Source organism: Panulirus ornatus, chromosome 53, assembly GCF_036320965.1.
Source record: "Panulirus ornatus isolate Po-2019 chromosome 53, ASM3632096v1, whole genome shotgun sequence".
NCBI classification, from domain to species: domain Eukaryota; kingdom Metazoa; phylum Arthropoda; class Malacostraca; order Decapoda; family Palinuridae; genus Panulirus; species Panulirus ornatus.
The window spans coordinates 16,506,592-16,532,889 of record NC_092276.1 but is presented as its reverse complement, the minus strand read 5'-3'; the positions used below and the strand labels follow the sequence as shown (position 1 = coordinate 16,532,889).

Here is a 26,298-nt window from a genome sequence, read left to right as displayed (position 1 = left end):
TTTCATAATCATTTTCCTGTTCAGTGTCCCAGTATCTAGATAGGGAAACACATTTCATCAATATAATGAAAGCAATGATTCTGTGCTTTTTAGATCAATGCAATTTGTATTTTTCCTGATGGTAGAAAATTTAAAGCAATGAAAGCCAATGAGGAATAGAATGAAATTCTTTAATGAAAAAGGTGTAAATATTGACAGCCATGCAAGATGTTCTATGAAAACTTACATTGGTTACACTCCTTTAACACTGGAAGTTACTGTATGTAACAAATATTTGCAGATTCTATGAGATAATCATTTCCTAGAGTATTTGAAAGAAAATACAGATCTAAGTCTCCATGCTGTGTATTCATGACAATAATCTTGGATTTCAAGGCAATGAGGCTAACTCATGACCAAAGTGATTTTGTAATAGGTAAGGGACTTAACCACATACATCAAACTTAAGAGTGAATACATACAAATGCATTTAAGAATTTAAACCATAACAAGCCTTCAATAACACCGATTTTAAATTTCCAGGACGTGCTTATTTGTCCAATGGTGCTGCTGAAGAATCAACAGTTCCTGTTTTTCTTTAATAACTTTTTTTGCAATAATATATTTCAAATCTAGCATTAACTTATATCCTATTTCATAATGTTTGTAAACTTTTTTCTTATATAATTACATATCTTTTTACATACATCATAAATGCATACACTAAATGGTATGACCAAGTAAAAATAGATTGTGAAAATCCCTGTTTTCATAAAGGTTACAGTTCTTTTAATTTGTAAACATAAGCTTGCCTGTAGAGTACAAATGAAGTTTCTGACCTAGTCTCACCATAAATTGTTTGTAAAAAATAATACATGCATAAAAAAGTTCAATTACACTAAATTTCTACCTAACTTGATATGTGACTGACTTCATACATTCAGTATAGCCAGTATCAAGCAAATCAATGAGAAAGTACATAAAATTTGTAATTTTACACATCAGTGAGCCTCATCAATTCATAAACAATATACAATTCCTGACAATTTTCAAATTACTCCCTTCAGGTGCTGTAGGGCAATAAAACATGCACCATTCCCATGCAACAACTCCAGTTTCATGCCTATCCAGTACAGTACATACTTAAACCCTGTCAATTTCAAGAATTGCACATACTCTTTACAAGATGACATTATCTCGATATATCAACACTATGTGTCATAAAATTCTTTAGGGATGAGTAAAAGGATTGGAATAAAAGAAAATACAGGGAAAGTGCAGATAGAAAAAAGGGGAAAAGTAATGGAAGACATACATGACAATGCCTCTTAACTAAATCACATGCGGTATTAAAGAATGGAAGTGTATTGGTGAAATTTCCAACACAAGAAGCAATGCCTGGGGATGACTTCAAAGCAATTATGAGCTGGGTATACTAGAAAAAGCCTCAGGAATAGATAACATTATAAATGTTGAAAAGCAGTGGTGATGTGACAAAATGAAAACAACAGATATGTGTCTTTGCTCATGGAAAACCGAGCAAAGACATATATCTGTTGTTTTATTTTGTCACATCACCACTGCTTTTCAACATTTATAATGTTATCCATTCCTGAGGCTTTTTCTAGTATACCCAGCTCATAATTGCTTTTAAGTCATCCCGGGCATTGCTTCTTGTGTTGAAAATTTCACCACTACACTTCCAGAATCAGTAATAGCCCCACTGTACAAAGGTTAAGTGGCAAAGACATGTAAAATTACGGAGAAACAAGCTTTTAAGTACACTGGGAAAGTTTGATGGGTGAACTGTCCACGAAAGGTAATAAAGATGACTAAGTGCAGTATACGGTGAAGAGCAGTTGGTTTTTAGGGAAGGTAAAGAATAAACAGATGGTAACAAAAAAGATAGAAGAGGCATATAATAAAGTGCACTGAAATGCAGGAGGAAGTTGCCAAGTGCAACAAAATCATTCTACTGAAACAGTGAAGTATGTGTGAAAGTGGATGACAGGTACTGTGAAAGGTCCAAGATAAGTATGGGAGTGAGGCAAAACTTGGCTTTTCAATGATGCATAGCATAATGGTACAAGAAATGTAAAAGGAAGCAGTCCAAGGAAGAAAAACGATCTGATCCTTGCAGAGAGTTACATGATGGAAAATGGGACCATAACAATAGATAAGACTGAGAGGCACCTTCGTCTTGCCTACCCTAACCTACAAGCATAAAAAGTGGTTTTGAAACAGAGCAGACATTTTGTGGATAAAGGCTGCTGAAGTGAACTACTTAAAGGGTGCTTGCAGTGTTAAGAGATCAGGTGGAGTAAGTAATGCAGAAAAGCAATGATGTAGGTTGTCAAAGAGAGAGCAAAAAGTTTGGGGTAATGTTACAGAATGGGTTAGCAAAATACCTTGCAACAGTTTGCTCGTCGAGGGGATGAATCATGAAAGGTTGGTAAAGAAAATGTATAAGAGCATTGAAAAGAAAATAAGAGAAAGATCTGTCGTCCTGGGGAGTGTAGGTGAGGGAATATACTGGGAAGAAGACTATGGAAGCATGCACCTTTTGCAGGAGCTGACTTTGCATAACTAAGGTCCCCTTCTCTATTCTTATAGGCTGGCAAAGGGCAGTGATAAATAATCATATTTATCACTGCCCTTTGCTAGGAGTTGACTCAACTCCTGTAGACTGGCAAGGGGCAGAGATATCCGATTTCCTACTCTATTACCCTTACAAATTTTATAAAAATACACACACAACATAAATTTACAAATGGAAATATTAGACCTACAAAATGCACAAAATAGGAAACTAGACAGAAGTGGCATTACTTTAAATTACATGCTGCATATTACTGTAGTATGTGAGCATCTGATTATCCATTGTTTGTGAATGATGGTCTACCACAGATGAAAAGCCTTAAAGTAAATGTGGCAGTGACGTACTAGTATAACATGAAAGAGAATACATCTGTCATGTCACTATTGTACATTTACAAACAACACCACTGAAACATTCTTGAACATAACAGATCAGACATGATGTTCAAAACTTAAATGAATTCACTTATATTTCAAACACCTTTTTCTGAGCACAAAGTGGTCTTAAATATACGAAGCAATTAAAAAAAAGCAACAGACAATTTAATCCTATTCAAGCTATCTGTGATGGCAGAAAAGTTCATAAACTAAGAGACATGTAACGTACAAGAAAAAAGGCATACAGATAATTATAAGAGAAATATTGTATTTGTAAACTTTACATGCAAATATGGAGGCACAAATACTGTAAAGGCAGTTGTAGTCTTGAAGTGAAACATCTGTCAAGTCTATTCTTAGATACTTTTGGATGCATGTATCAAATAAACTCTTAGCCATCTTTTTTTTTAGAAGGTGAATAAGTTAAGTTTTCTAGCTGCCTCTTATAGGATTTGTCTCCACAAATTGGAATAATTTTGGTTGCTCATCACTGAGATTTTTTTTTTTTTTCAAATAAGGAGACCAAAAGTGAACACAGTATTCAATGTTGGGATGCACCGGTAAATTACAAAGTGAGAATTGGCTTCTGAGACTGAAATTCAAATGCCCTTCCTATTAATCCAAGCATGTTCCATGCCTTTTTTTTTTTGTATATCTACTGCTTACTTGGCTTTAGATCATCAAATGTTATCACACCTATGTCTTTTCCCTCATTTACCCTTTGTCACTCGAGAAAATTCACACTGTGGCTTGTAGCCTATCATATTAAAATTCTTCAACCATTTGTTAGCCCAATTCGTCCGTTTGTTTATGTCAGTTTGAAATTACAAATGTTCAGTTTCTTAGGTTAACATCTGTAAATTCTAATATCACATAATGCATCCCAGTATAAATGTTATAGATACCTATTAGGAAAAGAACCAGTCCTAAGACTGATCCTTGTGGCACATCACTTGCTAAGTCTAACCAATAAGAGTCTTGACCATTAATCACCAAAGAAGCCTACCAATTTTCTAACCAATGAAGTACAACTCCATCTATACCATATGACTTAAAGTTCACTTGTCACCTTTGCAAATGTGGGACTTTATCAAAAGCCTTCTGAAAATCTAACTACATGACATCATCTGCTTTACATTCGTCATACATGGTAAAAATATGATAAATAAAATCAAGCAGTTTTGTAAGACACACAATTTCCTCAACACCATGATGATAACAATTTCTTACATGGTGATCCCCTAAATGATTTACAGTCTTGAATGATGGTTCCCACAAATGTACCAACAATGGATGTAACTAACTGGGCAATAACTTGCGGGCATGGACCAACTATCCTTTTTGAATACTGCTGCAATGCTAACAAACTTCCATCCTCTGGAATTTTCCCTACATCAAGCATCTGACTGAAAGGGCTGTCAAGGGCTCAACTATCTTACTTTCAAAAATGGGAAATTTATGAAAATTAACGTGGACTTATAATGAACTTAGCTCTCTTAAGCCATTGTAACCCTTTCCTGGAAAAATATCACCTTTAGAGCTTACAATTCACTTATCTTTTTCAAAGATAGAAATCTAGTAATGATGAAAATAATTCAAACATCATTTGACCTCAGTAACAAATGTATAAATTCTTAATTAAGTGTCAGTCAATCATCAAAGCCTGATACGATAACTGCCTGATTTGTAGCTTCTCAACATTTAAATATATAAATACAAAATTTAATGAGTCTACTTACAAAAACTACTCAGATATACAAATTACTTGAGCTGCATTTATGTACACACCACATGAAAAAATCTATAAAAAGTACAATAAAGCTAATTCACAAAGAAAGCTGATCAAAATTGTTACTATATATAAATACCTATAATTATGTCCGAATTTACACATATGTGTATATTGCACAAAAGAATACAATAACCATGCACTAAATTTGAAATCAACATACAACATCCATTTGTAAGTTTATTATAACATCAATTAGTAATCTACTTAAATGTAGCACAGTAACAAATCCAGCTGAGGGAAGCAGGACATCCCTTCCCTCTTGCCAGCCTATAGTATAGGGCTGTGGACTGCAGTTTCATAAACTAATTACCGAGTTGATTGTGCCATCTCAGCTAACATAAAAAAAAAAAAAAAAAAGAAATGCACATATGCACTTGATCAAGTCACATGAATGAGAATGGAATCAAAATATAAGACACACAGGCAGACAGAGCAATCAGTGTCTGACTAGTATTTTCCCTTTAAAGCAATAAATGTGTCTCTCACTCAAAATTTTAAAATCTTTCAAGCAAACATGAAGTTCAGGTACAAAAGATTTCTTATGCCACATACCAAGACAAATACTGACATTCTGTTACAATCTTCTATCCTAAAAATTGGTGCACATGGCAGTATTTGATCAATTATCCCTTAATATGTACATGCCTTAAATATTATTACTTCATAATGTATGAGCATTTTCACTGGTACAATCATATTATACACAAGAGCAAAAGTGAGCAAAGCCATGTCTTTGTTCCTGATGCTACCTCAGTAACTGAGGGAACTATGAACAGTTAATAAAAAAAATACACACACCCTTCCGTGACTTTGTTTTAAAAAACAGTTACTCTCTGCATCTTGAACCAGACAAAGAGACAAATGAAGATTAGGATTAACATAACATCAGGAGCACTGTGCAAGAAAGTGCACTGTACCTTGTTTCCCTCATGTAAACTTGCAGTTTACAAAACTGCTATTCCTCCAATAACGTTATGATATCTTCAAAAAGTAACTCTATTTTTAATAAGAAAGCAACAAAGTTTTATCAATCTACAAGAAAGGAATTGCAATCTAAAAAATTCTTCTTGGGAAATGAATTTTGTTCCAGTTTATGTGGGGCAGAAAAGGCACACAAATATCAACAAAATAATGACTCTGGCAAACAAATGCACAAGCAACTGCAAAAATGTTACGAATCAAACATAAGCTGAACTTAAGTGTAAACTCGAATCCATAGACACACTCAAATTGTAATGAATGAAAAAAAAAGGCACATCAGGATTTCCAAACTTATTTATGCTACTTCATTATCATATCTTGTATTTCTATGTACTCAATCAATATCATCCTTCCAAAATCTTTATACAGTTAGCAGTCATTCCTCTTAAAGCTTATAATAACAAATGCCTGTATCTTATCAGTTCACAGCACCTATCCATCTACTCTACAGTCTTCCTTAGCATCAAGTGATCTGCCATAAATCTCTTCCCTGCTATCACCTATCACAGAGATTTGAATACAAGCCCATGCAAACTAAATCCTGGCATCGTAATTTTTGTTACTATGGACTGAGAAAAAAAGTGTAATTCTTTACAAGACATGGGAGATGAAAGGATGAAATTCAACTAGAAAAACAAATGATTCAGCGAATCTGTTGCTAACCAGTCATCAAGTGACTGATATGACAGAAAAGTGCTACTCAAAGTATACACTGCAAACTTGGATAATACAGTGCTAGTCAACCACGTAATCAATGTATTCGTTGCAAACTCAGAGACTGGACTGACAGGAAACAAACAAACCTATGACACTTAGTCCCCAAGATCATGGAGTGCTAAGAATCTCCAGGTTCCCACCTGCCTCAACTGCCAATGAGAGGGAGTGCTCAGACAGAAGTAGTACTGGCCCCTCCCAAGACCTTTCCCTCTCTAACAGACTTGCTTCTTTTACCATTCACTGTAGCAATATTTGTTGTCTTTCTAGTTACTTCTCTTCAGTTGAACACCATCTGTCTAGTGCTTTTTCTAATATTTTACTTCTCTCTCAGACCCAATTGTCTAGTGATATTTTCACTAGCTCTTATTTCATATCCAACTATAATCTCCACTCACGATTCCTGTTCAAAGGAGGTGTCTTTGCTTGTTCCAACATCAACACACCTGCTGCACACCTTAAGGACCCTGAGTCCCCAAACTCTGATGTGGCTTGTCTGTCTGTCTTTTAACTACCACACTTTTCCTTTGTTTTGCCTACTGCTTTACCAATTCTACAAACTTTATATCTTCCTTGAACTATCTAAAATCCTGCCATGAGACGGTAGCATCTTTTCACCTGCAAGTCAAGATCTTCTACCTGGGAGATTTCAATGTTTAACGAAGGCAATGACTGGATTCCTCCAACACAGATGATGAGGGGATTGAAGCCTTCATGTTCTCCATTCTTAATGACCTAAAACAAATTCTCTCCCACCCTACCCATATTCCTGACAGCTGTGACCACTCTCCTAATATTCTGGATCTGTTTCTCACCCATAATCTTTTGCACAGTAAATACACAATCTCACTCTTAATTAGTTCATCTGACAAAACCCCCATAAATGTATCTATTTCAACGGCACCTCCCCCTCCAGCAACCCCGTCTAAACATAAATATTGGCACCCAAGCAAAGCTAACCGGGATAACTTACGAAAATTCTTTTCTGACTTTCCTTGGGTTAATTCCCATCTCTTATGTGGAGATGCTTCTGTCTCTGCCAAAGGCATAGCAAAAGTCATTGTTGTGGGAAATGAAGTATTTATCCCCTCTTCTTCCGATCCATGGTTCAACCATACCTCTTCTAAGGCCATTCAGGCAAGGGATCAGGCATATCAGGCTTGGTAAAACTCTCCTTCCTCCAACTCTCATTCAATATTTATCACTGCCCATGATCACTGCAAGTACATTATCCATGATGTAAAGCATTCCTTTATGCAAACAAGCTGCGATAACCTCTCCTAATCCACTGATAGGTATTTCTGATTGTTAGCCAAGGGGAATAGCTAACAACTTCTGTAGCTCTAACTCCTTTACTTTTCTGTTCTGACAGTACTACAACTGCTTCTTCCGAAGACACAGCAACTTTCTTTGGTTTCCATTTCTCCTTTAACTTTGCCTTGGATGATTAACATTCCTTCATCCCCTGATGCTCTTTTTACTAATCCTATGCCCTGTCCCCTAATCTCCTGTCTAACTGTCTGAATAGCACTTCTCTCTCTGGGCACAGGAGCTGTGATAAACTCTCCTAATCATCCACTGATAGGTATTTCTGATCATTAGCCAAGAGGAATAGCTAACAACCTCTGTAGCTCTTACTCTCCTTTACTTTTCTGTTCTGACAGTACTACAACTGCTTCTTCCGAAGACACAGCAACTTTCTTTGGTTCCCATTTCTCCTTTAACACTGCCTTGGATGATTGACATTCCTTCATCCCCTGACGCTCTTTTTACTAATTCTATGCCCTTTCCCCAAATCTCCTGTCTAACTGTCTGAATAGCACTTCTCTCTCTGGGCACAAGTAAGGCATATTGTTCTAATGGCATCCATCCCCACATACTGAAGCAGTGTGTCTCTAAACCTGCACCTATGCTATGCTAGTCTGTTCCGTTCCTGTTTAAAAACAGCACTTTCCTTTCTTCTTGGAAGCATGTGTTGGTGTATCCCATTCCTGGGAAGGGTGATTGTTCTAACCCATCTAACTATTCTCCTGTTGCTTTAATATCTACACTTTCCAAAGTATTTGAATCCCTCCTCAACTCCCATATCCTCAGACATCGTGGATCTTATTTCTGATCACTAGTATGGCTTCCATAAGGCGAGATCTAATGTCTGGTCGTCATCCCTGAAAGATTTTGGCAAATCATATGAAGTTGCCCTTGATATATCCAAAGCTTTTGACACGGTGTGGTTTTGGGGTCTCATCTCTAAGCTCCTCTCTTCTGACATCCCTCCCTCACTTAACTCCATCATATCTTGCTTCCTCTCTGGCCGATCTATCTCCATGGTTGTTGATGGATCAGCCTCTCCTCCTTTCTCCATCAACAGCAATGTCCCTCAAGGTTCTATCCAATCTCCTAAATTTCTTCTTCCTTATATCAAAGATTTAATTTCTTCCAAAAATAACCAAAAGCACTCTTACACCAACTACTTGACACTGCATTCAACATATCCTTCAATTCTGCTCCTCTTATGTGATCTGCATCTAATCTCAACACAACTTCCTTAATAAACTCAGACTTGGACAGGATACCTCAGTGGAGTAACAATAATCTGGTTAAGTTTAATGCCTCCAAGACCCAGTTTCTACAATCTCTCTATTGAAAATTCCTCACAACTTTCCTCTCTCCTTTGATGGTTCTGTGATTCCACCTCTTGACTCAATGTAAATACTTGATATTACAGTAACATCCACTACATCTTGGAAACCCCACATATGGAAATAGCTAAGTCTACCTCTAAGATACTGGGAGTCCTGTTTAGATGTCAAAATTTCTTTTCTTCCAAACAGTTGCTCTGTTCATAAAAAGGATTGATCTGTCTTTGTATGGAGTACTGTTCTCACATCTAGGGTAGTTCTAGATCTGCATCCTTACCAGACAGAGTCAAGTCGAAAGTGGCCCGACTTATAAAGTCTCCCAGGCTAACTTCAAAACTTGACCCACTTGGCCAACACCAAGACGTTGGCTTACTTTCTCTCTTTAATTGATATCACTCTGGATTTTGCTCCTGAGAGCTGGCTGCTTGTGTGCTCCCACTACTAGCTGGATCACACAAAACTCAGCAAGCTGTTGCATCACATGATTACTGTGTGGGTATTGGCAACTCAAGCATGGGCCATTTTGACAACTGTTTCTTTCCATACACCTAGAAGCTTTGGAACTCTCTTTCCCTATAATTATGACCTGGCATATTTTGAAAGACAGGTTTTTCACTTCCTCTAGAATTCATAGATATTTTCCCTTGTCTTCTTTTCCCCTTTCATTAACCTTTACATACTTTAGCTGAGGCCTGGCCTTGATGTGGACTTTTGTCTGTGACTGGAACCTCCAGTGTGAAAAAATAAAAAGGATATCCAGATATAGTCTATGAACTGTTCAATAATCCAGACTGAACCAACGTTTTTGCTGAAAAATTTTGATGCTGACTAAGATGCACTCAATGATAAATGACAACAGGTGATGATGCCACTGTTTCCTGATACTGTACTAAACTCACAAAAGTAACTACTTACTTGGTAGGTAGCCACTGACCAGGGAGGTATATTGCCAATACTATCTGCCTGGGTATCAGGAAGGTTGATGATGGCTGCATAGTGAGCCAACACTTAAGCAGCTGTCAAACTGCACTCCTTTGATCCAGGTTGTTGTCTTTTCTTTCTGCTTCATCCATATGCGGACTGCTGGCATTCTGTCCACAAACATACAAAATTCCCTTGTCGTATATTACACACAACTAATTCGCCATAACTCTAGATTTTCTTGTGGTAAGCGCTATACATTAGCCTTGCCTTCTGGCAAATTGGCAGAAGCAACAGATAAAAGTAGTTGATACGAACATGAGACAGGAGCATTATGGAGAAGCAGTAGATAGGAACATTAGGTTGAAGCATCAGATAGAAGTAATAGGTTGGAACATTTGGCAAAAACATTAGATAGACATATCAGATAGAGGAAGTCAGTAGGAACATTAAGTAAGAGCCTCTAAAAACACTGCAAGTGAGTTGCCCTCTGTTTGTGGCCTGTTAAGGGTAATGTAAAGGCTAAGAAGTGACACTGAAGTTCACCAGTTATGGAGACTCTTTTGCTGTGGCCATCCCCTTGAGGAACTTCCCACAGGGAATAGGCATCAAAGATACAGACATATAGATAGACAGACAGATATATATAACATCAAAAGGATGATTCTTTGAGTTACATCCAAAAACACCTTTCAGAAACAGCTATGCAAGTTACTTGATTCATTAGCATGTTACAGCATAACACATAATGAGTTGGAACCAACTTGGAATAGGTATTACAAGAATCTATCTGTATCTCTGAAGCCCGTTCCCTCTAGGAACTTCCATCAGGAGGTGGTCACAGCAAAAGAATTTCCCTTTAACCCTCTCCTTATATGCCTTTCTCGCATACACCGTTCCATGCATTCTTCCCTAATTTCTCTCCCTCCAATACTATTCCACTCTAATTCGCCATGTTACAGGTGGTCTTTCTCTTACACCAACCTCTTTCATTGTATTATCACACGCTCTCCTTGTAAGCTTGAATGCTTTCCAGATGCCCAAACCACCTCTTTTTATAGTGTTGTTTCACCCACTCTACCACTCCACAATTCATTTTCTCTATATTCCCTATCATACCAATCTCTCATTCCTTTCTTCATTCCATCTAGTCATACTACATGCTCCTTCCAAATAAATGATTTCCACAACCTGAATTCTCAAACTCTGTGACTCATCCCATGTCCATGTTTTGGCTGTATAGGTCAGGATTGGGAGGACTATGCTGTCCTTTAATCCTTTCTTCACTTCTATACTTACACCCCTACCCCCAGTTGTTCTATTAAGGGACACAATAACTCTACTACTCTGCACTGCTCTCCCCCTTATCTCTCCTTCTATATCACCAAACTTACCCACAACAGCTCCCAAATATTTAAATTCTCACTCTATACGGCTTTGCAAAATCTATACTGTCATTCTGTTTCTTTCAAAAACCATTATTTTACTTTTACTCACACCTGCCCGCCTTCAATTGCCTATGCTTACGCACATTATAAAACTTACATCCTTCTGCAACTCCTCTTCACCCTCAGCAAACACCACAGTATCATCCACAAACAGGTTTGTCACTAGCCACCATACTTCACAACCACACTCCACCTTATTCCCCTTTTCCCTAATTTTACTTTCATCTCTTTTATCACACTATCCATATATATACGTCAAAATGCCTCAGATACATTACGCACGTATAATGAAACTTTTGCTCAATTCTCTATGCACTCCTATGCATGCATTTGCTACTCTATGGAAGGCTTTCACACCCATCCAACAGTTGTTCCTCTACCCTTTATAACCTTAACACATCTCATAAAGAATTCCATGTCATATGCATTCTCCAGATCCATGAAAGCTTTTGCTAAATACTTTTCCACAGTCATTCTCACCAAAAAAATCTGATTCACACATTCCCTACCTTTCCTAAATTTCCCTTGCTCTTCACTTATTTTGCATTCAGTCCCTTCCACCACTCAATCAACAATTTTGGATACACTTTTTCTGGTATACTTAACAAATCTATTTACCTGTAATTGCCACATGCACCCTTTGCACCTTTTCTTTTGAATAAAGAAACAATACATCTGATCCCCTACCTATGATCTATGTGACTTACAACCATCCAGATATATGACTAGAAAAAAAATATAGATTAAAGAATAAAAATAATGAAATATGAACAGAAGAATCTTAAATAAAAGGAAACTACAGAATCACATAATAAAGCTGGCCAATAAGAAATGAGACAATCATGACAGAAAGTGAGCAGGATGAAAGAATACTGTACAGGTATATGAATTCTACAAGCTATGCTGACATGAATCTGATTTACGTTCATTTCCAGATTCGACCAGTCAGTCAGAATGGAACACGGACGTATGTCGTAGAGGGGATGTAAAAGCTTTCACCCAATCCTCAGACACAACCTCCTACTTCCATGCTGAATTACCTATCAAAGGCATCCACTCTATCCACTCCATACTTCAACATTTCAGCTGTAATCCCATCCACTCCAGGTGCCTTTCCTAACTTCAACCTCATTATTAACCATTTTACCTCAGTGCTTGCTGCAGGCCCCTGTATTTGTATCCTTTTCCTTCCAACCTTCATACCCAGGCATGTAACGACTGCTGCATCACCTTTTACATTCATCAGTTCTTCAAGATGCTCTTTCCATCTTCATTTCACTTCCATATTTGATTTAGCAACTCCCCTTCCTCAATTCTCACATTTGCATTTCCACTCTAACATCCACCTCTTTCCTTTTCCACCTCCTTCTAACGAAATTTCTTATTTCCTTTAAACTTTACAATAAAGTTTCTTTCAAACTCTCAATCAACTCTTTCTTTGCTTTCCTTCATCAGCCTCCTAACATTCTGTTAACACATCTTATATTCTTCCTTCCTCCTTTGCTGAACTTTCACTGGTACATTCCTTTTGAACAATCTATTATGTATCTTTTCATTTTCTTCCACAGCATTTCTAATCTCATCAGTCTACCATACATTTCCACTTTTATATTTTACAAATTTGTATGCAACCACTAATTGCAAAACCTTTAACAGTTTTTCTCTAAATATTTTAAACACCTCATTCACACATGACTGCATCTTAACATGTGCTTCACTTCCATCTCATCCCCATAAAAACTGTAAAATGGTAAGAATCTCTAAAGAATCCTTTCATAGCTCTATCATCCAGCACAACTTTTCTCAACCTTTCATCCAAAGCCACATAATCAATTAAACCCTTCTGTTCTCTCCTATTATTTCTTATCCACAAATATCTGTCAAACCTCTTGTGCTGAAAAAAGGTGTTTACAATTAATAAATCTCTCTCAGCATGGACATCCACAAGATGATAATGTAAAGAGTGTTTAAAGCTGGCAATGCATGGTGTCTAAGACACCATCATGTTCCAGCATTACAAAGCTAAAAGAGAAGCAATTAAGACTCACAGTGGTTTAGTACATACAGTTTCATACCAAGACATTTACAGACCACAAATACTTGAAAAAACTGTACAACCTCTATACTATTATTCTTTAATCACAGAGCCAAACTGAATTACATCTGTCTCTGATCTCCAATCCAAATGAATATCACAATAAGTATGAAGATGAGATTTTGAGGGAAAAATCCAAAAGATGGCCAAGGATACTTCTCAATATGGCATTACCTGAGTGCCCATGCCTTACATGGTGGTAGTTTTTTTGTCTTGAAAATGCTTAAAACAAGACTGACAAGTTTACTTTTCACATAAATGGCCTTGGAAGACAACACACCTAAACTGATTACAATCAGAGCAACTTAAATGTCTACATTATGAGGATGCTGCAAAGCAACTTGACTGAGATCTTGCCTTTATTTCTGTACTTTCACCTTTTGAGATGTATCTGCTCAGAATGTATTAGCTTGAAAAACATTACCTTGCCTTGCGGTCATTGGCAAAAGGCCAAAGCTTATTGTAAAACTACTCAGAAAAACAAAATATGATCATCTGCCACGAACAATTCATGGAATTTGTGAAGTACGAGAACCTACTGGCTATTCAGCACATTTTGGCATGAAAGATATTCAAAACATAAAACTGTGTATGATATAAAGAATTATATATTTTGGCTTCCTTTAAAAACTCATCAAACTGCTTACGTTAACATCTAAGATTCCTCCAATATAGTACTTACATTTCTTCTAGTGTTATCGCATAAATCATATTTGACCCTGAGATTCCAACATCAATGGCAATCTGTTGGTTCATGTTCCACAGTAATACTGTAATTGCAGGTGTCACATGCTGGAGCTGGTCTACTCTCTATGAAGTGACCATGATCAAAACACTATGCCTGATCCTCAGTTGAACAAACAACTGTCTCAAAATGGCAATGCCTGTTGAAAGAGGAAGGCCATACTTCATCATCTCTCTCTACTTCCTGAGTCTATTATTCTTTTGGGTTTCCAGATCCCATTTAGCTTCTTATTTACATTCAAAATAATCAATTATTCTGTCCATTAAATCACTGTGCAGTATAATTCATATACAGAGGTCTAGGACTTACCAGTTTAGATAACATAACTAACGTAACATTGACCCAAAACCTAGTCTTATTGCAATTTCTGCACTAATCCGAGATGCCATTTCCTGTGAGGCACGGTAGCGACAGAAATGGATGAAGGCAAGCAAGTATGAATGTGTACATGTGTATATATGCATGTCTGCTTATGTGTATGTATATGTTGATATGTATATGTGCGTGTATGGGCGTTTATGTATGTATATGTGTATATGAGTGGATGGGCTTCCTCGGTGACGTGGGAAACAGGGATTAAGTATAATAAAATAAAAATAATAATGAGTGAGGAAAGACTGACAAAGACGATATATGTGTCAGAGGTGGAGGGAACAAGGAGAAGCAGGAGACCAAATTGGAGGTGGAAGGATGGAGTGAAAAAGATTTTGAGCGATCGGGGCCTGAACATGCGGAAGGGTGAGAGGCGTGCGGGGAATAGAGTGAACTGGAATGATGTGGTATAATGGGGTCGACGTGCTGTCAATGGATTGAACCAGGGTATGTGAGGCATCTGGGATGAACCATGGAGGGGTCTGTGGGGCCTGGATGTGGAGGGGGAGCTGTGGTTTCAGTGCATTACACATAACAGCTAGAGACTGAATATGAACAAATGTGGCCTTTTTTGCCTTTTCCTGGTGTTACCTCGCTGGAGGGGGAGGGGATGCTACTTCATTTGTGGTGGGGTGGCGACGGGAATGGATAAAGGCAGCAAGTATGAATATGTACATGTGTATATATGTATATGTTTGTGTATGTATATATATGTATACATTGAAATGTATGTGTATGTATACATGTGTGTGTGTGTGGGTGCTTAAGTATATACATGTGTATGTGGGTGGGTTGGGCCATCTCTCGTCTGTTTCCTTGCACTACCTCACGAACGTGGAAGACAGCAATAAAGTATAATAAATAAGAAAAAAATATATGTTTTAGATATCTGGGAGTGGATTCAGCAGTAGATGGAACCATGGAAGCGGAAGCAAGTCACAGGGTGGGGAGGGGGGCGAAAGTTCTGGGAGCGTTGAAAAACGTGTAGAAGGCAAGAACATTATCCCGGAAACCAAAAATGGGTATGTTTGAAGGAATAGTGGTCCAACAATTTTATATGGTTGCGAGGCGTGGGCTATAGATAGAGTTGTGCATAGGAGGGTGGATGTGTTAGAAATGAAATGTTTGAGGATAATATGTGGTGTGAGGTGGTTTGATTAAGTAATGAAAGGGTAAGAGAGATGTGTGGTAATAAAAAGAGTGTGGTTGAGAAAGCAGAAGGGGGTGTTTTGAAATGGTTTGGTCACATGGAGAGAATGAGTGAGGAAAGATTGACAAAGAGGATATATGTGTCAGAGGTGGAGAGAATGAGGAGAAGTGGGAGACCAAACTGGAGGAAGATAGATGAAGTGAAAAAGATTTTGAGCGATGGGGGACTGAACATGCTTGAGGGTGAAAGGCATGCAAGGGATAGAGTGAATTAAAATGATGTGTTATACAGGGGGAGACATGCCGTAAATGGATTGAACCAGGGCATGTGAAGGGTCTGGGGTAAACCATGGAAAGTTTTGTGGGGCCTGGATGTGGAAAGGGAGCTGTGGTTTCGGTGCATTACACATGACAGCTAGAGACTGAGTGAGAATGAATGTGGCCTTTGTTGTCTTTTCCTAGCGCTACCTGGCACACATGCGGGGGTAAGGGGTTGTCATTTCATGTGTGGCGGGGTGGCGACGGGAATGAATAAAAGCAGCAAGTATGAATTATGTACATGTGTATATATGTATATGTTTGTGTGTGTATATATATGTATATGTTGGAATGTATAGGTATGTATATGTGCGTATGTGGATGTGTAGGTATGTATATGCGCGTGTGGACGTGTATGTATATAAATGTGTATGTGGGTGGGTTGGGCCATTCTTTCGCCTGTTTCCTTGCACTACCACGGGAGACAGCAACAAAGTATAATAATAATATAATAAAAATATATATCCCTGGGGATAGGTGAGAAAGAATACTTCCCACGTATTCCCGGCTTGTCGTAGAAGGTGACTAAATGGGGCAGGAGCGGGGAGCTAAAGACCCTCCCCTCCTTGTATTTTAACCCTCTAAAAGGGGAAACGAGAAGGAGTCATGCAGGGAGTGCTCATCCTCCTCGAAGGCTCAGACTGAGGTGTCTAAATGTGTGTGGATGAAACCAAGACAAGAAAAAAGGAGAGATAGGTTGTTAGTTTGAGGAAAGGAACCTATATGTTTTGGCCTTAAGTGAAACAAAGCTCAAGGGTAAAGGGGAAGGGTGGTTTTCGAATAAAGTCGGGTTAGTGAGAGGACAAGAGCTAAGGAAGGAGTAGCACTACTCCTGAAGCAGGAGTTGTGGGAGTATGTGGTAGAGTGTAAGAAAGTAAACTCTAGATTGATATGGGTAAAACTGAAAGTGGACGAAGAGAGATGGGTGATTATTGGTGCCTATGCACCTGGTCATGAAAAGAAAGATCATGAGAGGCAAGTGCTTTGGGAGCAGATGAGTGAGTGTGTTAGCAGCTTTGATGCACGAGACCAGGTTATAGTGATGGGTGATTTGAATGCAATGGTGAGTAATGTGGCAGATGAGGGTATAACTGGTGCAAATGGGGTGTTCAGTGTTGTAAATGGAAATGCTGAAGAGCTTGTAGATTTGTGTGTTGAAAAAGGGCAGGCGACTAGGAATACCTGGTTTAAAAAGAGAGATATACATAAGTATGTGTATGTAAGAAGGAGAGATGGCCAGAGAGCGTTATTGGATCATGTGTTAAGTGATAGGTGTGTGAAAGAGACTCTTTTGGATGTAAATGTGCTGAACATTATCTTGTGGAGGCAAAGGTGAAGATTTGTAGAGGTTTTCAGAAAATAAGAGAGAACGTTGGGGTGAAGAGAGAGGTGAGAGTAAGTGACCTTGGAAAGGAGACTTGTGTGAGGAAGTACCACGAGAGACTGAGTGCAGAATGGCAAAAGGTGAGAGCAAATGACGTCAGGGGAGTGGGGGAGGAATGGGATGTATTTAGGGAAGCAGTGACGGCTTGTACAAAAGATGCATGTGGCATGAGAAAGGTGGGAGGCGGGCAGATTAGAAAGGGTAGTGAGTGGTGGGATGAAGAAGTAGGATTGTTAATGAAAGAGAGGATAGAGGATGTAAGGCATGCGTACGTGTAGGAAGAGAGGAAAGTTACTGGTTCCCAGTGAATTTTGGTTTGCGGAAGGAGTGCGCTGTCTCCATGGTTGTTTAATATGTTTATGGATGGGGTAGTTAGGGAAGTGAATGCAAGAGTTTTGGAAAGAGGGGCCAAGTATGCAATCTGTTCTAGATGAGAGGGCTTGGGAAGTGAGTCAGTTGTTGTTTGCTGATGATACAGCACTGGTGGCTGATTCAGGTGAGAAACTACAGAAGTTGGTAACTGAGTTTGGTAAAGTGTGTGAAAGAAGAAAGCTGAGAGTAAACGTGAATAAGAGCAAGTTTATTAGGTTCAGTAGGGTTGAGGGACAAGTCAACTGGGAGGTAAGTTTGAATGGAGAAAAACTGGAGGAAGTGAAGTGTTTTAGATAACTGGGAGTGGATTTAGCAGCGGATGGAACCATGGAAGCAGTAGTGAGTTACAAGGTGGGGTGGGGGCGAAGGTTCTGGGAGCATTGAAGAATGTGTGGAAGGTGAGGACATTACCTCAGAGAGCAAAAATGGGTGTTTGAAGGAATAGTGGTTTCAACAATGTTATATGGTTGCAAGGAATGGGCTATAGATAGGGTTGTGTGAAGGAGGGTGGATGTGTTGGAAATGCAATGTTTGAGGAAAATATGTGGTGTGAGGTGGTTTGATTAAGTAATGAAAGGGTAAGAGAGATGTATGGCAATAAAAAGAGTGTGGTTGAGAGAGTAGAGGAGGGTGCATTGAAATGGTTTGGTCACATGGAGAGAATGAGTGATGAAAGATTGACAAAGAGGATATATATATGTCAGAGGTAGAGGGAATGAGGAGAAGCAGGAGACCAAATTGGAGGTGGAAGGCTGGAATGAAAAAGATTTTGAGCGATCGTGGCCTGAACATACAGGAGGGGGAAAGGCGTGTAAGGAACAGAGTGAATTGGAATGATGTGGTATACCAGGGTCGATGTGCTGTCAATGGATTGAGCCAGGGTATGTGAAGCGTCTGGAGTAAACCATGGAAAGTTTTGTGGGGCCTGGATGTGGAAAGGGAGCTGTGGTTTCGGTGCATTACACATGACAGCTAGAGACTGAGTGTGAACGAATGTGGCCTTTTTTGTCTTTTCCTAGTGCTACCTCGCAGGGTGGCGACGGGAATGGATGAAGGCAGCAAGTATGAATATGTACATACGTATATGTCTGTGTATGTATATGTACGTATACGTTGAAATGTATAGGTACATGTGCATGTGTGGGCATTTATGTATATACATGTATATGTGGGTGGGTTAGGCCATTCTTTCGTCTGTTTCCTTGCAATACCTCGCTAATGTGGGAAACAGCGATTAAGTATAATAATAAAGAAAAAATAAATCCAAGGCTCAGTCACAGGTACAGGTCCTAATGAGGCCAGGCCTTAAATCTACTGAATATTTCAAACATAAATACTAACAGTTAAAGTTGTTTGCGACTCTTGAATCAGAATAAGAAACCTTAACATCATCTGGGCAAGCTGGAGAAGGTATGGGGTTCCTAGCAGGGGTCTAAAATGGCAGTCTCTGACTGGTTCTCCTTTGAAAGATTGCTCTTGCATATCATAATGGTCTTTCACCATTATCTTTCGAGATTCTAATGCTAACTGTCCAAGAGTGCCTTACTTTTTGAGCTTGAGGTCAGTATTTTTACTACTCACAAAACTCATTAGCAATGAAAAAATTCAAAGGTAAAATACTTTCTGCTTCAGTGTATATTACAAGAGTTTGCCTTAACCTACATTAAAGCTCAAAATAATAAAGATTCAACTTTCTCCTTATAATACAGTATCTAAAATTATTCTCTTTACATTATAAACCTATACACCAAAACAACAGTATTCAACCCCTCATATGGCCACTCTGTTCCACCAGTCAGCTTCCTAATAGCATCTCCTGGAGGATTCTGGATACTTATCCTTCAGCTCTTCCCTGAATTGGCGGAAAAGGATGCGATTCTTCTCCAGTTCCATGTCCTTAGTCTTGTGAAAACCTCCGGCAGTTTTGAAGCCTTCATGCACTGCAAAGGCTGTGTCTAGAACCAGGAACCTATACCCAGCCATATGGAGCTCACATACCTAAGGAAAATATAAATGAATAAGAGAAACTTTATCATCCCTCACAATAAACACAAATTAAGGCCTGATGGCATTTGTCTAGGAATGAAATAATGGAATAGTGGAATAGTGTAGGTGGTAAATACAAATGACAATTTCATACCAAAACAACACACTATCGATCCCAATATTCATCTATTATCGAGGACTATGGGTCCACAAACATACAATCTCTCCTTATTACATGTAACACCTGACAGACCTTAACTCATACAACTCATTCTTCATAACTTTAGATTTTTTCTACAGTGAGTACTTTGTGCTTGCCCTGCCTTATGGCAAAATGGTTGGAGCAACAGATGGAAATAGTGAGTCAAAATCATAGACAAAAGTATGAAATAGAAACACTTAGTAGATGTAGTAGGTAGGAACATTTGATGGGAGCATTAGGTAGAAGCAGATGGTTGTAACATTAGATACACACATTTGGTAGAAGTCTCTGGAAACACAACCCTAGAGTTGCCCTCTGCCAGTGACCTGTTCAGGGTGAGAAGTGGCATTGGAGACTTTTCCTATTGCCATCCCCTTAAGGGAGTTCCCAAAGGGAACAGGCATTAGAGATCTAGACAGTCGATAAACCTAGATCCCAAAAAGAAAACCAACCAATCTCTACTCAAAAGCAACATAGGCAGTGAGAGCAAGTAGGGTTTTGGAATTATATCAAACACCTAAAGATGTTCAAAATTTTCAAATAGTGATTACAGCTTGAAGCTGAAAAATTTAATAATCCAGGCAGTCACTGACTGCCAAACCCAGAGCCAAAATAACCAACCACACAGCCTCCACATGGCCCAGTATATTGTATAACTCAAACACAGACTTAAGAAATGTATTAAGGCTACTCTGGAACTTATATTCTTTTCAAGTATGACAGAGCACATTTCATCAAGGACTATTTCAAACTACAAGGTCAAAATTTGCAAAATCATGGTATATAAATTACTTTTACTATTCTAGTGATGATGCAAAAATATCATTTGTTTATTCAATGAATTCAACAATGTACATACATTATTTCCTGCATGTTTCTTTCTTGTTCTCTGAACCTTTCAGTGGACTATTTCCCCTCACTCAACCACGTTATGTTCTTTTTATTTCAATTTCTATTCTAATATACTTTAATTCCATTTCCAATAACTACATTAAAATACATGTTTAACACTTCATCCAAATGAAATCATAACTGAAAAAGAAATATTCCTACCTGACTAATTCTGTTGTAACCAAACTGCCTGAACCTTTCGTCATAGAGTGGTATGTTGTTTCTGCCAATATAGAATGGTTCCCAGACGGCCTTCCACAACACCTCGTAGAGGGGTTCCACATACCCCACTCTTCCCTCTCTACTTTTCTCCCAAGCTTCATAGTTGGTATATCGCTGTTGAATTATCAGTAAGATCAAATTATGATAATGTTTATAATTCTGTTTGATTAAATTATAATGTATATGTTTCCCTTTAAAAGTATTAACAGAATTACAGCAATTCTATATTCCCTCATACTTCAACTTTCTGGGTCTTTACAGCAAATATATTGAATTATGTGTTTTCATTTTGTGTATGCTCATAATCATAATTTGTTAACAAATACTCTTGGCAAAATTCTGTATTTATTAGAAATGATTAAGAGAAAATATAAACTGATTTAAGATTTTCTGAACATGAAATGTAAATCATCTAAAACCATCACATACCTGACAATTCAAACAGGTCTCTTGATAAAAAGGTCTGGCAGTTCCATTTTCTCTCATCTTCAACAAATCTTGTTTAGTTTTTGGGATTCCTGCACTTTCCTTTATTTCATATATTGGCACTACCCACACTGTCTTCTCCTCACCTGAGTTTTCCCCAAATAAATTCTTTTCATTTGCATATGAAACAAATGCATCATGAAGACCTGAGCTTGGTACAATATCAATATCAATTACCATCATTAGTGGTGTAATAGTAGCTTTTCTAGCACTATTTCTAAGTAAGTTGGCAGGATACTGAATCCCCTTGATGTCATAATTGACCTGATCGATTTCAGAAAATATCTTTTCACAAGGAGTTGTATTCGAAGTGGGAGTAAGATGTGGTGAAGTAGGGGAATTTAGAGGAAAGATGAGACTAAATGTGACATTTTCCTTGATACCAGGATAACACTGCCGTAATAGATGAAAGGTTTGAACCACTGCCTGCACCTCTCCACTTAATGCAAACACTGCAATGGAGATGGGACCCTGAAAGAATGAAATTAACATATGTTTATATAGCCCACAAAAATCAATTGACCTTCTAAACTAAATCAAAATGAATGGAGTGTAAAAGATTTTCAGCAATCAGAGCATGAACATACAGGAGGGTGAGAAGAGCACAAGGAAATGAGTGAATTGGAATGATGTGGTATACCAGGGCCGATGTGCTGTCAATGGACTGAACCAGGACATGTGAAATATCTGGGGTAAACCATGGAAAGGTCTGTGGGGCCTGGATGTGTGTGAATAGGGAGCTGTGGTTTCAGTGCATAGCACATGACAGCTATGAACTGAATGTGCATGACTGGGCTTTTTTGTCTTTTTTCCTGGTGCTACCTCGCTGAAGCAAGGGGTAGCAATGCTGTTTCATGTTGGGCAAGGCGCCAGGAATGGATGAATGCAAGCAAGTATGAATATATACATGTGTATATATGTATATGTCTGTGTATGTATATATATATGTGTATATGTTGATATGTATGTATATGTATATGTCCACTAAGGGCATTTATGTATATATATGCATATATGAGAGGATGGGCCATTCTTCGTCTGCTTCCTGGCGCTAACTCACTAACGTGTAAAATGGCAATCAAGTATAATAATAATGATAATGATAATATATATTTCTTTTAAACTATTCGCCATTTCCCGCGTTAGCGAGGTAGCGTTAAGAACAGAGGACTGGGCCTTTTTTGGAATATCCTCACCTGGCCCCCTCTGTTCCTTCTTTTGGAAAATCAAAAAAAAAAATACGAGAGGGGAGGATTTCCAGCCCCCCGCTCCCTCCCTTTCTGTCTCCCGCGTTTGCGAGGTAGCGCAAGGAAACAGACGAAAGAAATGGCCCAACCCACCGCCATACACATGTATATACATACGTCCACACACGCAAATATACATACCTACACAGCTTTCCATGGTTTACCCCAGACGCTTCACATGCCCTGATTCAATCCACTGACAGCACGTCAACCCCGGTATACCACATCGATCCAATTCACTCTATTCCTTGCCCTCCTTTCACCCTCCTGCATGTTCAGGCCCCGATCACACAAAATCTTTTTCACTCCATCTTTCCACCTCCAATTTGGTCTCCCACTTCTCCTCGTTCCCTCCACCTCCGACACATATATCCTCTTGGTCAATCTTTCCTCACTCATTCTCTCCATGTGCCCAAACCATTTCAAAACACCCTCTTCTGCTCTCTCAACCACGCTCTTTTTATTTCCACACATCTCTCTTAACCTTACGTTACTTACTCGATCAAACCACCTCACACCACACATTGTCCTCAAACATCTCATTTCCAGCACATCCATCCTCCTGCACACAACTCTATCCATAGCCCACGCCTCGCAACCATACAACATTGTTGGAACCATTATTCCTTCAAACATACCCATTTTTGCTTTCCGAGATAATGCTCTTGACTTCCACATATTCTTCAAGGCTCCCAGGATTTTCACCCCCTCCCCCACCCTATGATCCACTTCCGCTTCCATGGTTCCATCCGCTGCCAGATCCACTCCCAGATATCTAAAACACTTTACTTCCTCCAGTTTTTCTCCATTCAAACTTACCTCCCAATTGACTTGACCCTCAACCCTACTGTACCTAATTACCTTGCTCGTAGAAGGCGACTAAAAGGGAAGGGAGCAGAGGGCTGGAAATCCTTCCCTCTCTTTTCTTTCTTTTTTTTTTTCCAGAAGAAGGAACAGAGAAGGGGGCCAGGTGAGGATATTCCCTCAAAGGTCCAGTCTTCTGTTCTTAACGCTACCTCGCTAATGCGGGAAATGGCGAATAGTATGAAAGAAAGATATATATATATATATATATATATATATATATATATATATATATATATATATATATATATATATATATATATATTTATGGATGGGGTTGTTAGGGAGGTGAATGCAAGAGTTTTGGAAAGAGGGGCAAGTATGAAGTCTGTTGTGGATGAGAGAGCTTGGGAAGTGAGTCAGTTGTTGTTAGCTGATCATACAGCGCAGGTGGCTGATTCATGTGAGAAACTGCAGAAGCTGGTGCCTGAGTTTGGTAAAGTGTGTGAAAGAAGAAAGTTAAGAGTAAATGTGAATAAGAGCAAGGTTATTAGGGACAGTAGGGTTGAGGGTCAAGTCAATTGGGAGGTAAGTTTGAATGGAGAAAAACTGGAGGAAGTAAAGTGTTTTAGATATCTGGGAGTGGATTTGGCAGCGGATGGAACCATGGAAGCGGAAGTGAATCATAGGGTGGGGGAGGGGGCAAAAATTCTGGGAGCCTTGAAGAATGTTTGGAAATCGAGAACATTACCTCGGAAAGCAAAAATGGGTATGTTTGAGGGAATAGTGGTTCCAACAATGTTGTATGGTTACGAGGCGTGGGCTATGGATAGAGTTGTGCGCAGGAGGGTGGATGTGCTGGAAATGAGATGTCTGAGGGCAATATGTGGTAAGAGGTGGTTTGATCGAGTAAGTAATGTAAGGGTAAGAGTAATGTAAGGGTAAGAAAGATGTGTGGAAATAAAAAGTTTGGTTGAGAGAGCAGAAGAGGGTGTTTTGAAATGGTATGGTCACATGGAGAGAATGAGTGAGGAAAGATTGACCAAGAGGATATATGTGTCAGAGGTGGAGGGAACAAGGAGAAGTGGGAGACCAAATTGGAGGTGGAAAGATGGAGTGAAAAAGATTTTGAGTGATCAGGGCCTAAACATGTAGGAGGGTGAAAGGAGTGCAAGGAATAGAGTGAATTGGAACGATGTGGTATACCGGGGTCGACGTGCTGTCAATGGATTGAACCAGGGCATGTGAAGCGTCTGGGGTAAAACATGGAAAGTTCTGTGGGGCCTGGATGTGGAAAGGGAGCTGTGGTTTTGGTGCATTATTACATGACAGCTAGAGACTGAGTGTGAACAAATGGGGCCTTTATTGTCTTTTCCTAGTGCTACCTCGCACACATGGGGGGGAGGGGGTTGTTATTCCATGTGTGGTGAGGTGGCGATGCTAATAAATAAAGGCAGACAGTATGAATTATGTACATGTGTATATATGTATATGTCTGTGTGTTTATGTATATATGTACATTGAGATGTATAGGTATGTATATTTGCATGTGTGGACGTGTATGTATATACATGTGTATGTGGGTGGGTTGGGCCATTCTTTCGTCTGTTTCCTTGCGCTACCTCGCTAATGCGGGAGACAGCAACAAAGCAAAATAAATAAATAATAAATATATATCTATTTATCTATTCATTATACTTGATTGCCGTTTCCTGCGGCAGATCAGCTTGAATTCTCTTCATCCTGGTTGCCTCCACGCACTTAGTACCCTAACTTGAGCCTTCGAGGTCAATTGCTCACTTAAATCTTTTATCTGTTCCTGTTTTTGGAAAGTGATAATGTATATGGGTATGGCATCAACATTCCCACTCCTGCTCATATCAATTAGATATGCAATCCTAGGGCCACTTTTTTAGGGCTCCTACACCTTTGAGGCTATGCTACATATGGGAGCGGAGTAAAGCGAGATCTTCTACGGTAGGGAGGTGGTTATAAACATTTCAGTTTCTGCTAGATTGATTTTTGATGTAACAGCAGCAAGGAAATGCTTTTAATTTAGGTGACAATGGACCAATGTATTAATTCACCCAAAAATCCTTCAAATGCCACTAACTAATTGGTATAGGATATTTGAAAAAAAAAAATGATGTGCACAAATCTCCAGTTCATCATTAGTCACATGTACATTATTAGACATGCATTTCAGTAAACTTGCTTTACTGTATGTGTAAAATGAGGATATATTCAATTAAACACCAATAAACAGACAAACCTGCCAGTGCTTGGCCAAGAGGGGTAGTCGGTGAAGCCTGGCAAAAGAACACTGAGTGACCAAAGTCAAACCATGGCTTTCTGGCAAATCCTGTTCATCTCTGCCATCCAATCCCTCATCTTGACTGGCCTCAATCCCCGATCCTCGAAGGACACCCACCGACACCCGGAATTCTCCAGTACTATCTAGGACACTCCAACGAGCAATACGTGATAATACTGCTTGGTGGTCATCTGAAAGCTGCAAAATGAAATTTCATCAAGAATCTGAACAAAAACACAACAGGTTAATTAACTAAGGGAT

General features: G+C 38.9%; 1 protein-coding gene and 1 long non-coding RNA gene across 3 annotated transcripts in view; one reads left to right on the top strand and one right to left on the bottom strand.

The window, feature by feature from the left end:
- LOC139765271 (uncharacterized) overlaps positions 1-662 on the top strand; it is a 28,105-nt gene extending 27,443 nt beyond the window's left edge. The window contains exon 6 of the long non-coding RNA XR_011716631.1: positions 523-662. This is a non-coding gene — a long non-coding RNA (uncharacterized lncRNA). The remainder of the gene's footprint in view (positions 1-522) is intronic.
- The window catches only part of LOC139765270 (beta-1,4-glucuronyltransferase 1-like), a 52,101-nt gene continuing 25,956 nt past the window's right edge, over positions 154-26,298 (bottom strand). Inside the window, exons 5-9 of one of the 2 annotated variants that reach the window (XR_011716630.1) lie at positions 25,996-26,235; positions 21,616-22,143; positions 21,127-21,300; positions 14,228-19,883; positions 154-10,172 (exon numbers count right to left, since the gene is read on the bottom strand). Coding sequence is in view for 1 of the 2 variants with exons in the window: in XM_071692626.1 (XP_071548727.1) it covers positions 19,689-19,883; positions 21,127-21,300; positions 21,616-22,143; positions 25,996-26,235 (1,137 nt within the window). In the remaining variant the exon portion in view is untranslated. Of the gene's footprint in view, positions 19,884-21,126; positions 21,301-21,615; positions 22,144-25,995; positions 26,236-26,298 lie in introns of both variants that reach the window. The other variant, XM_071692626.1, reaches the window with a different exon arrangement.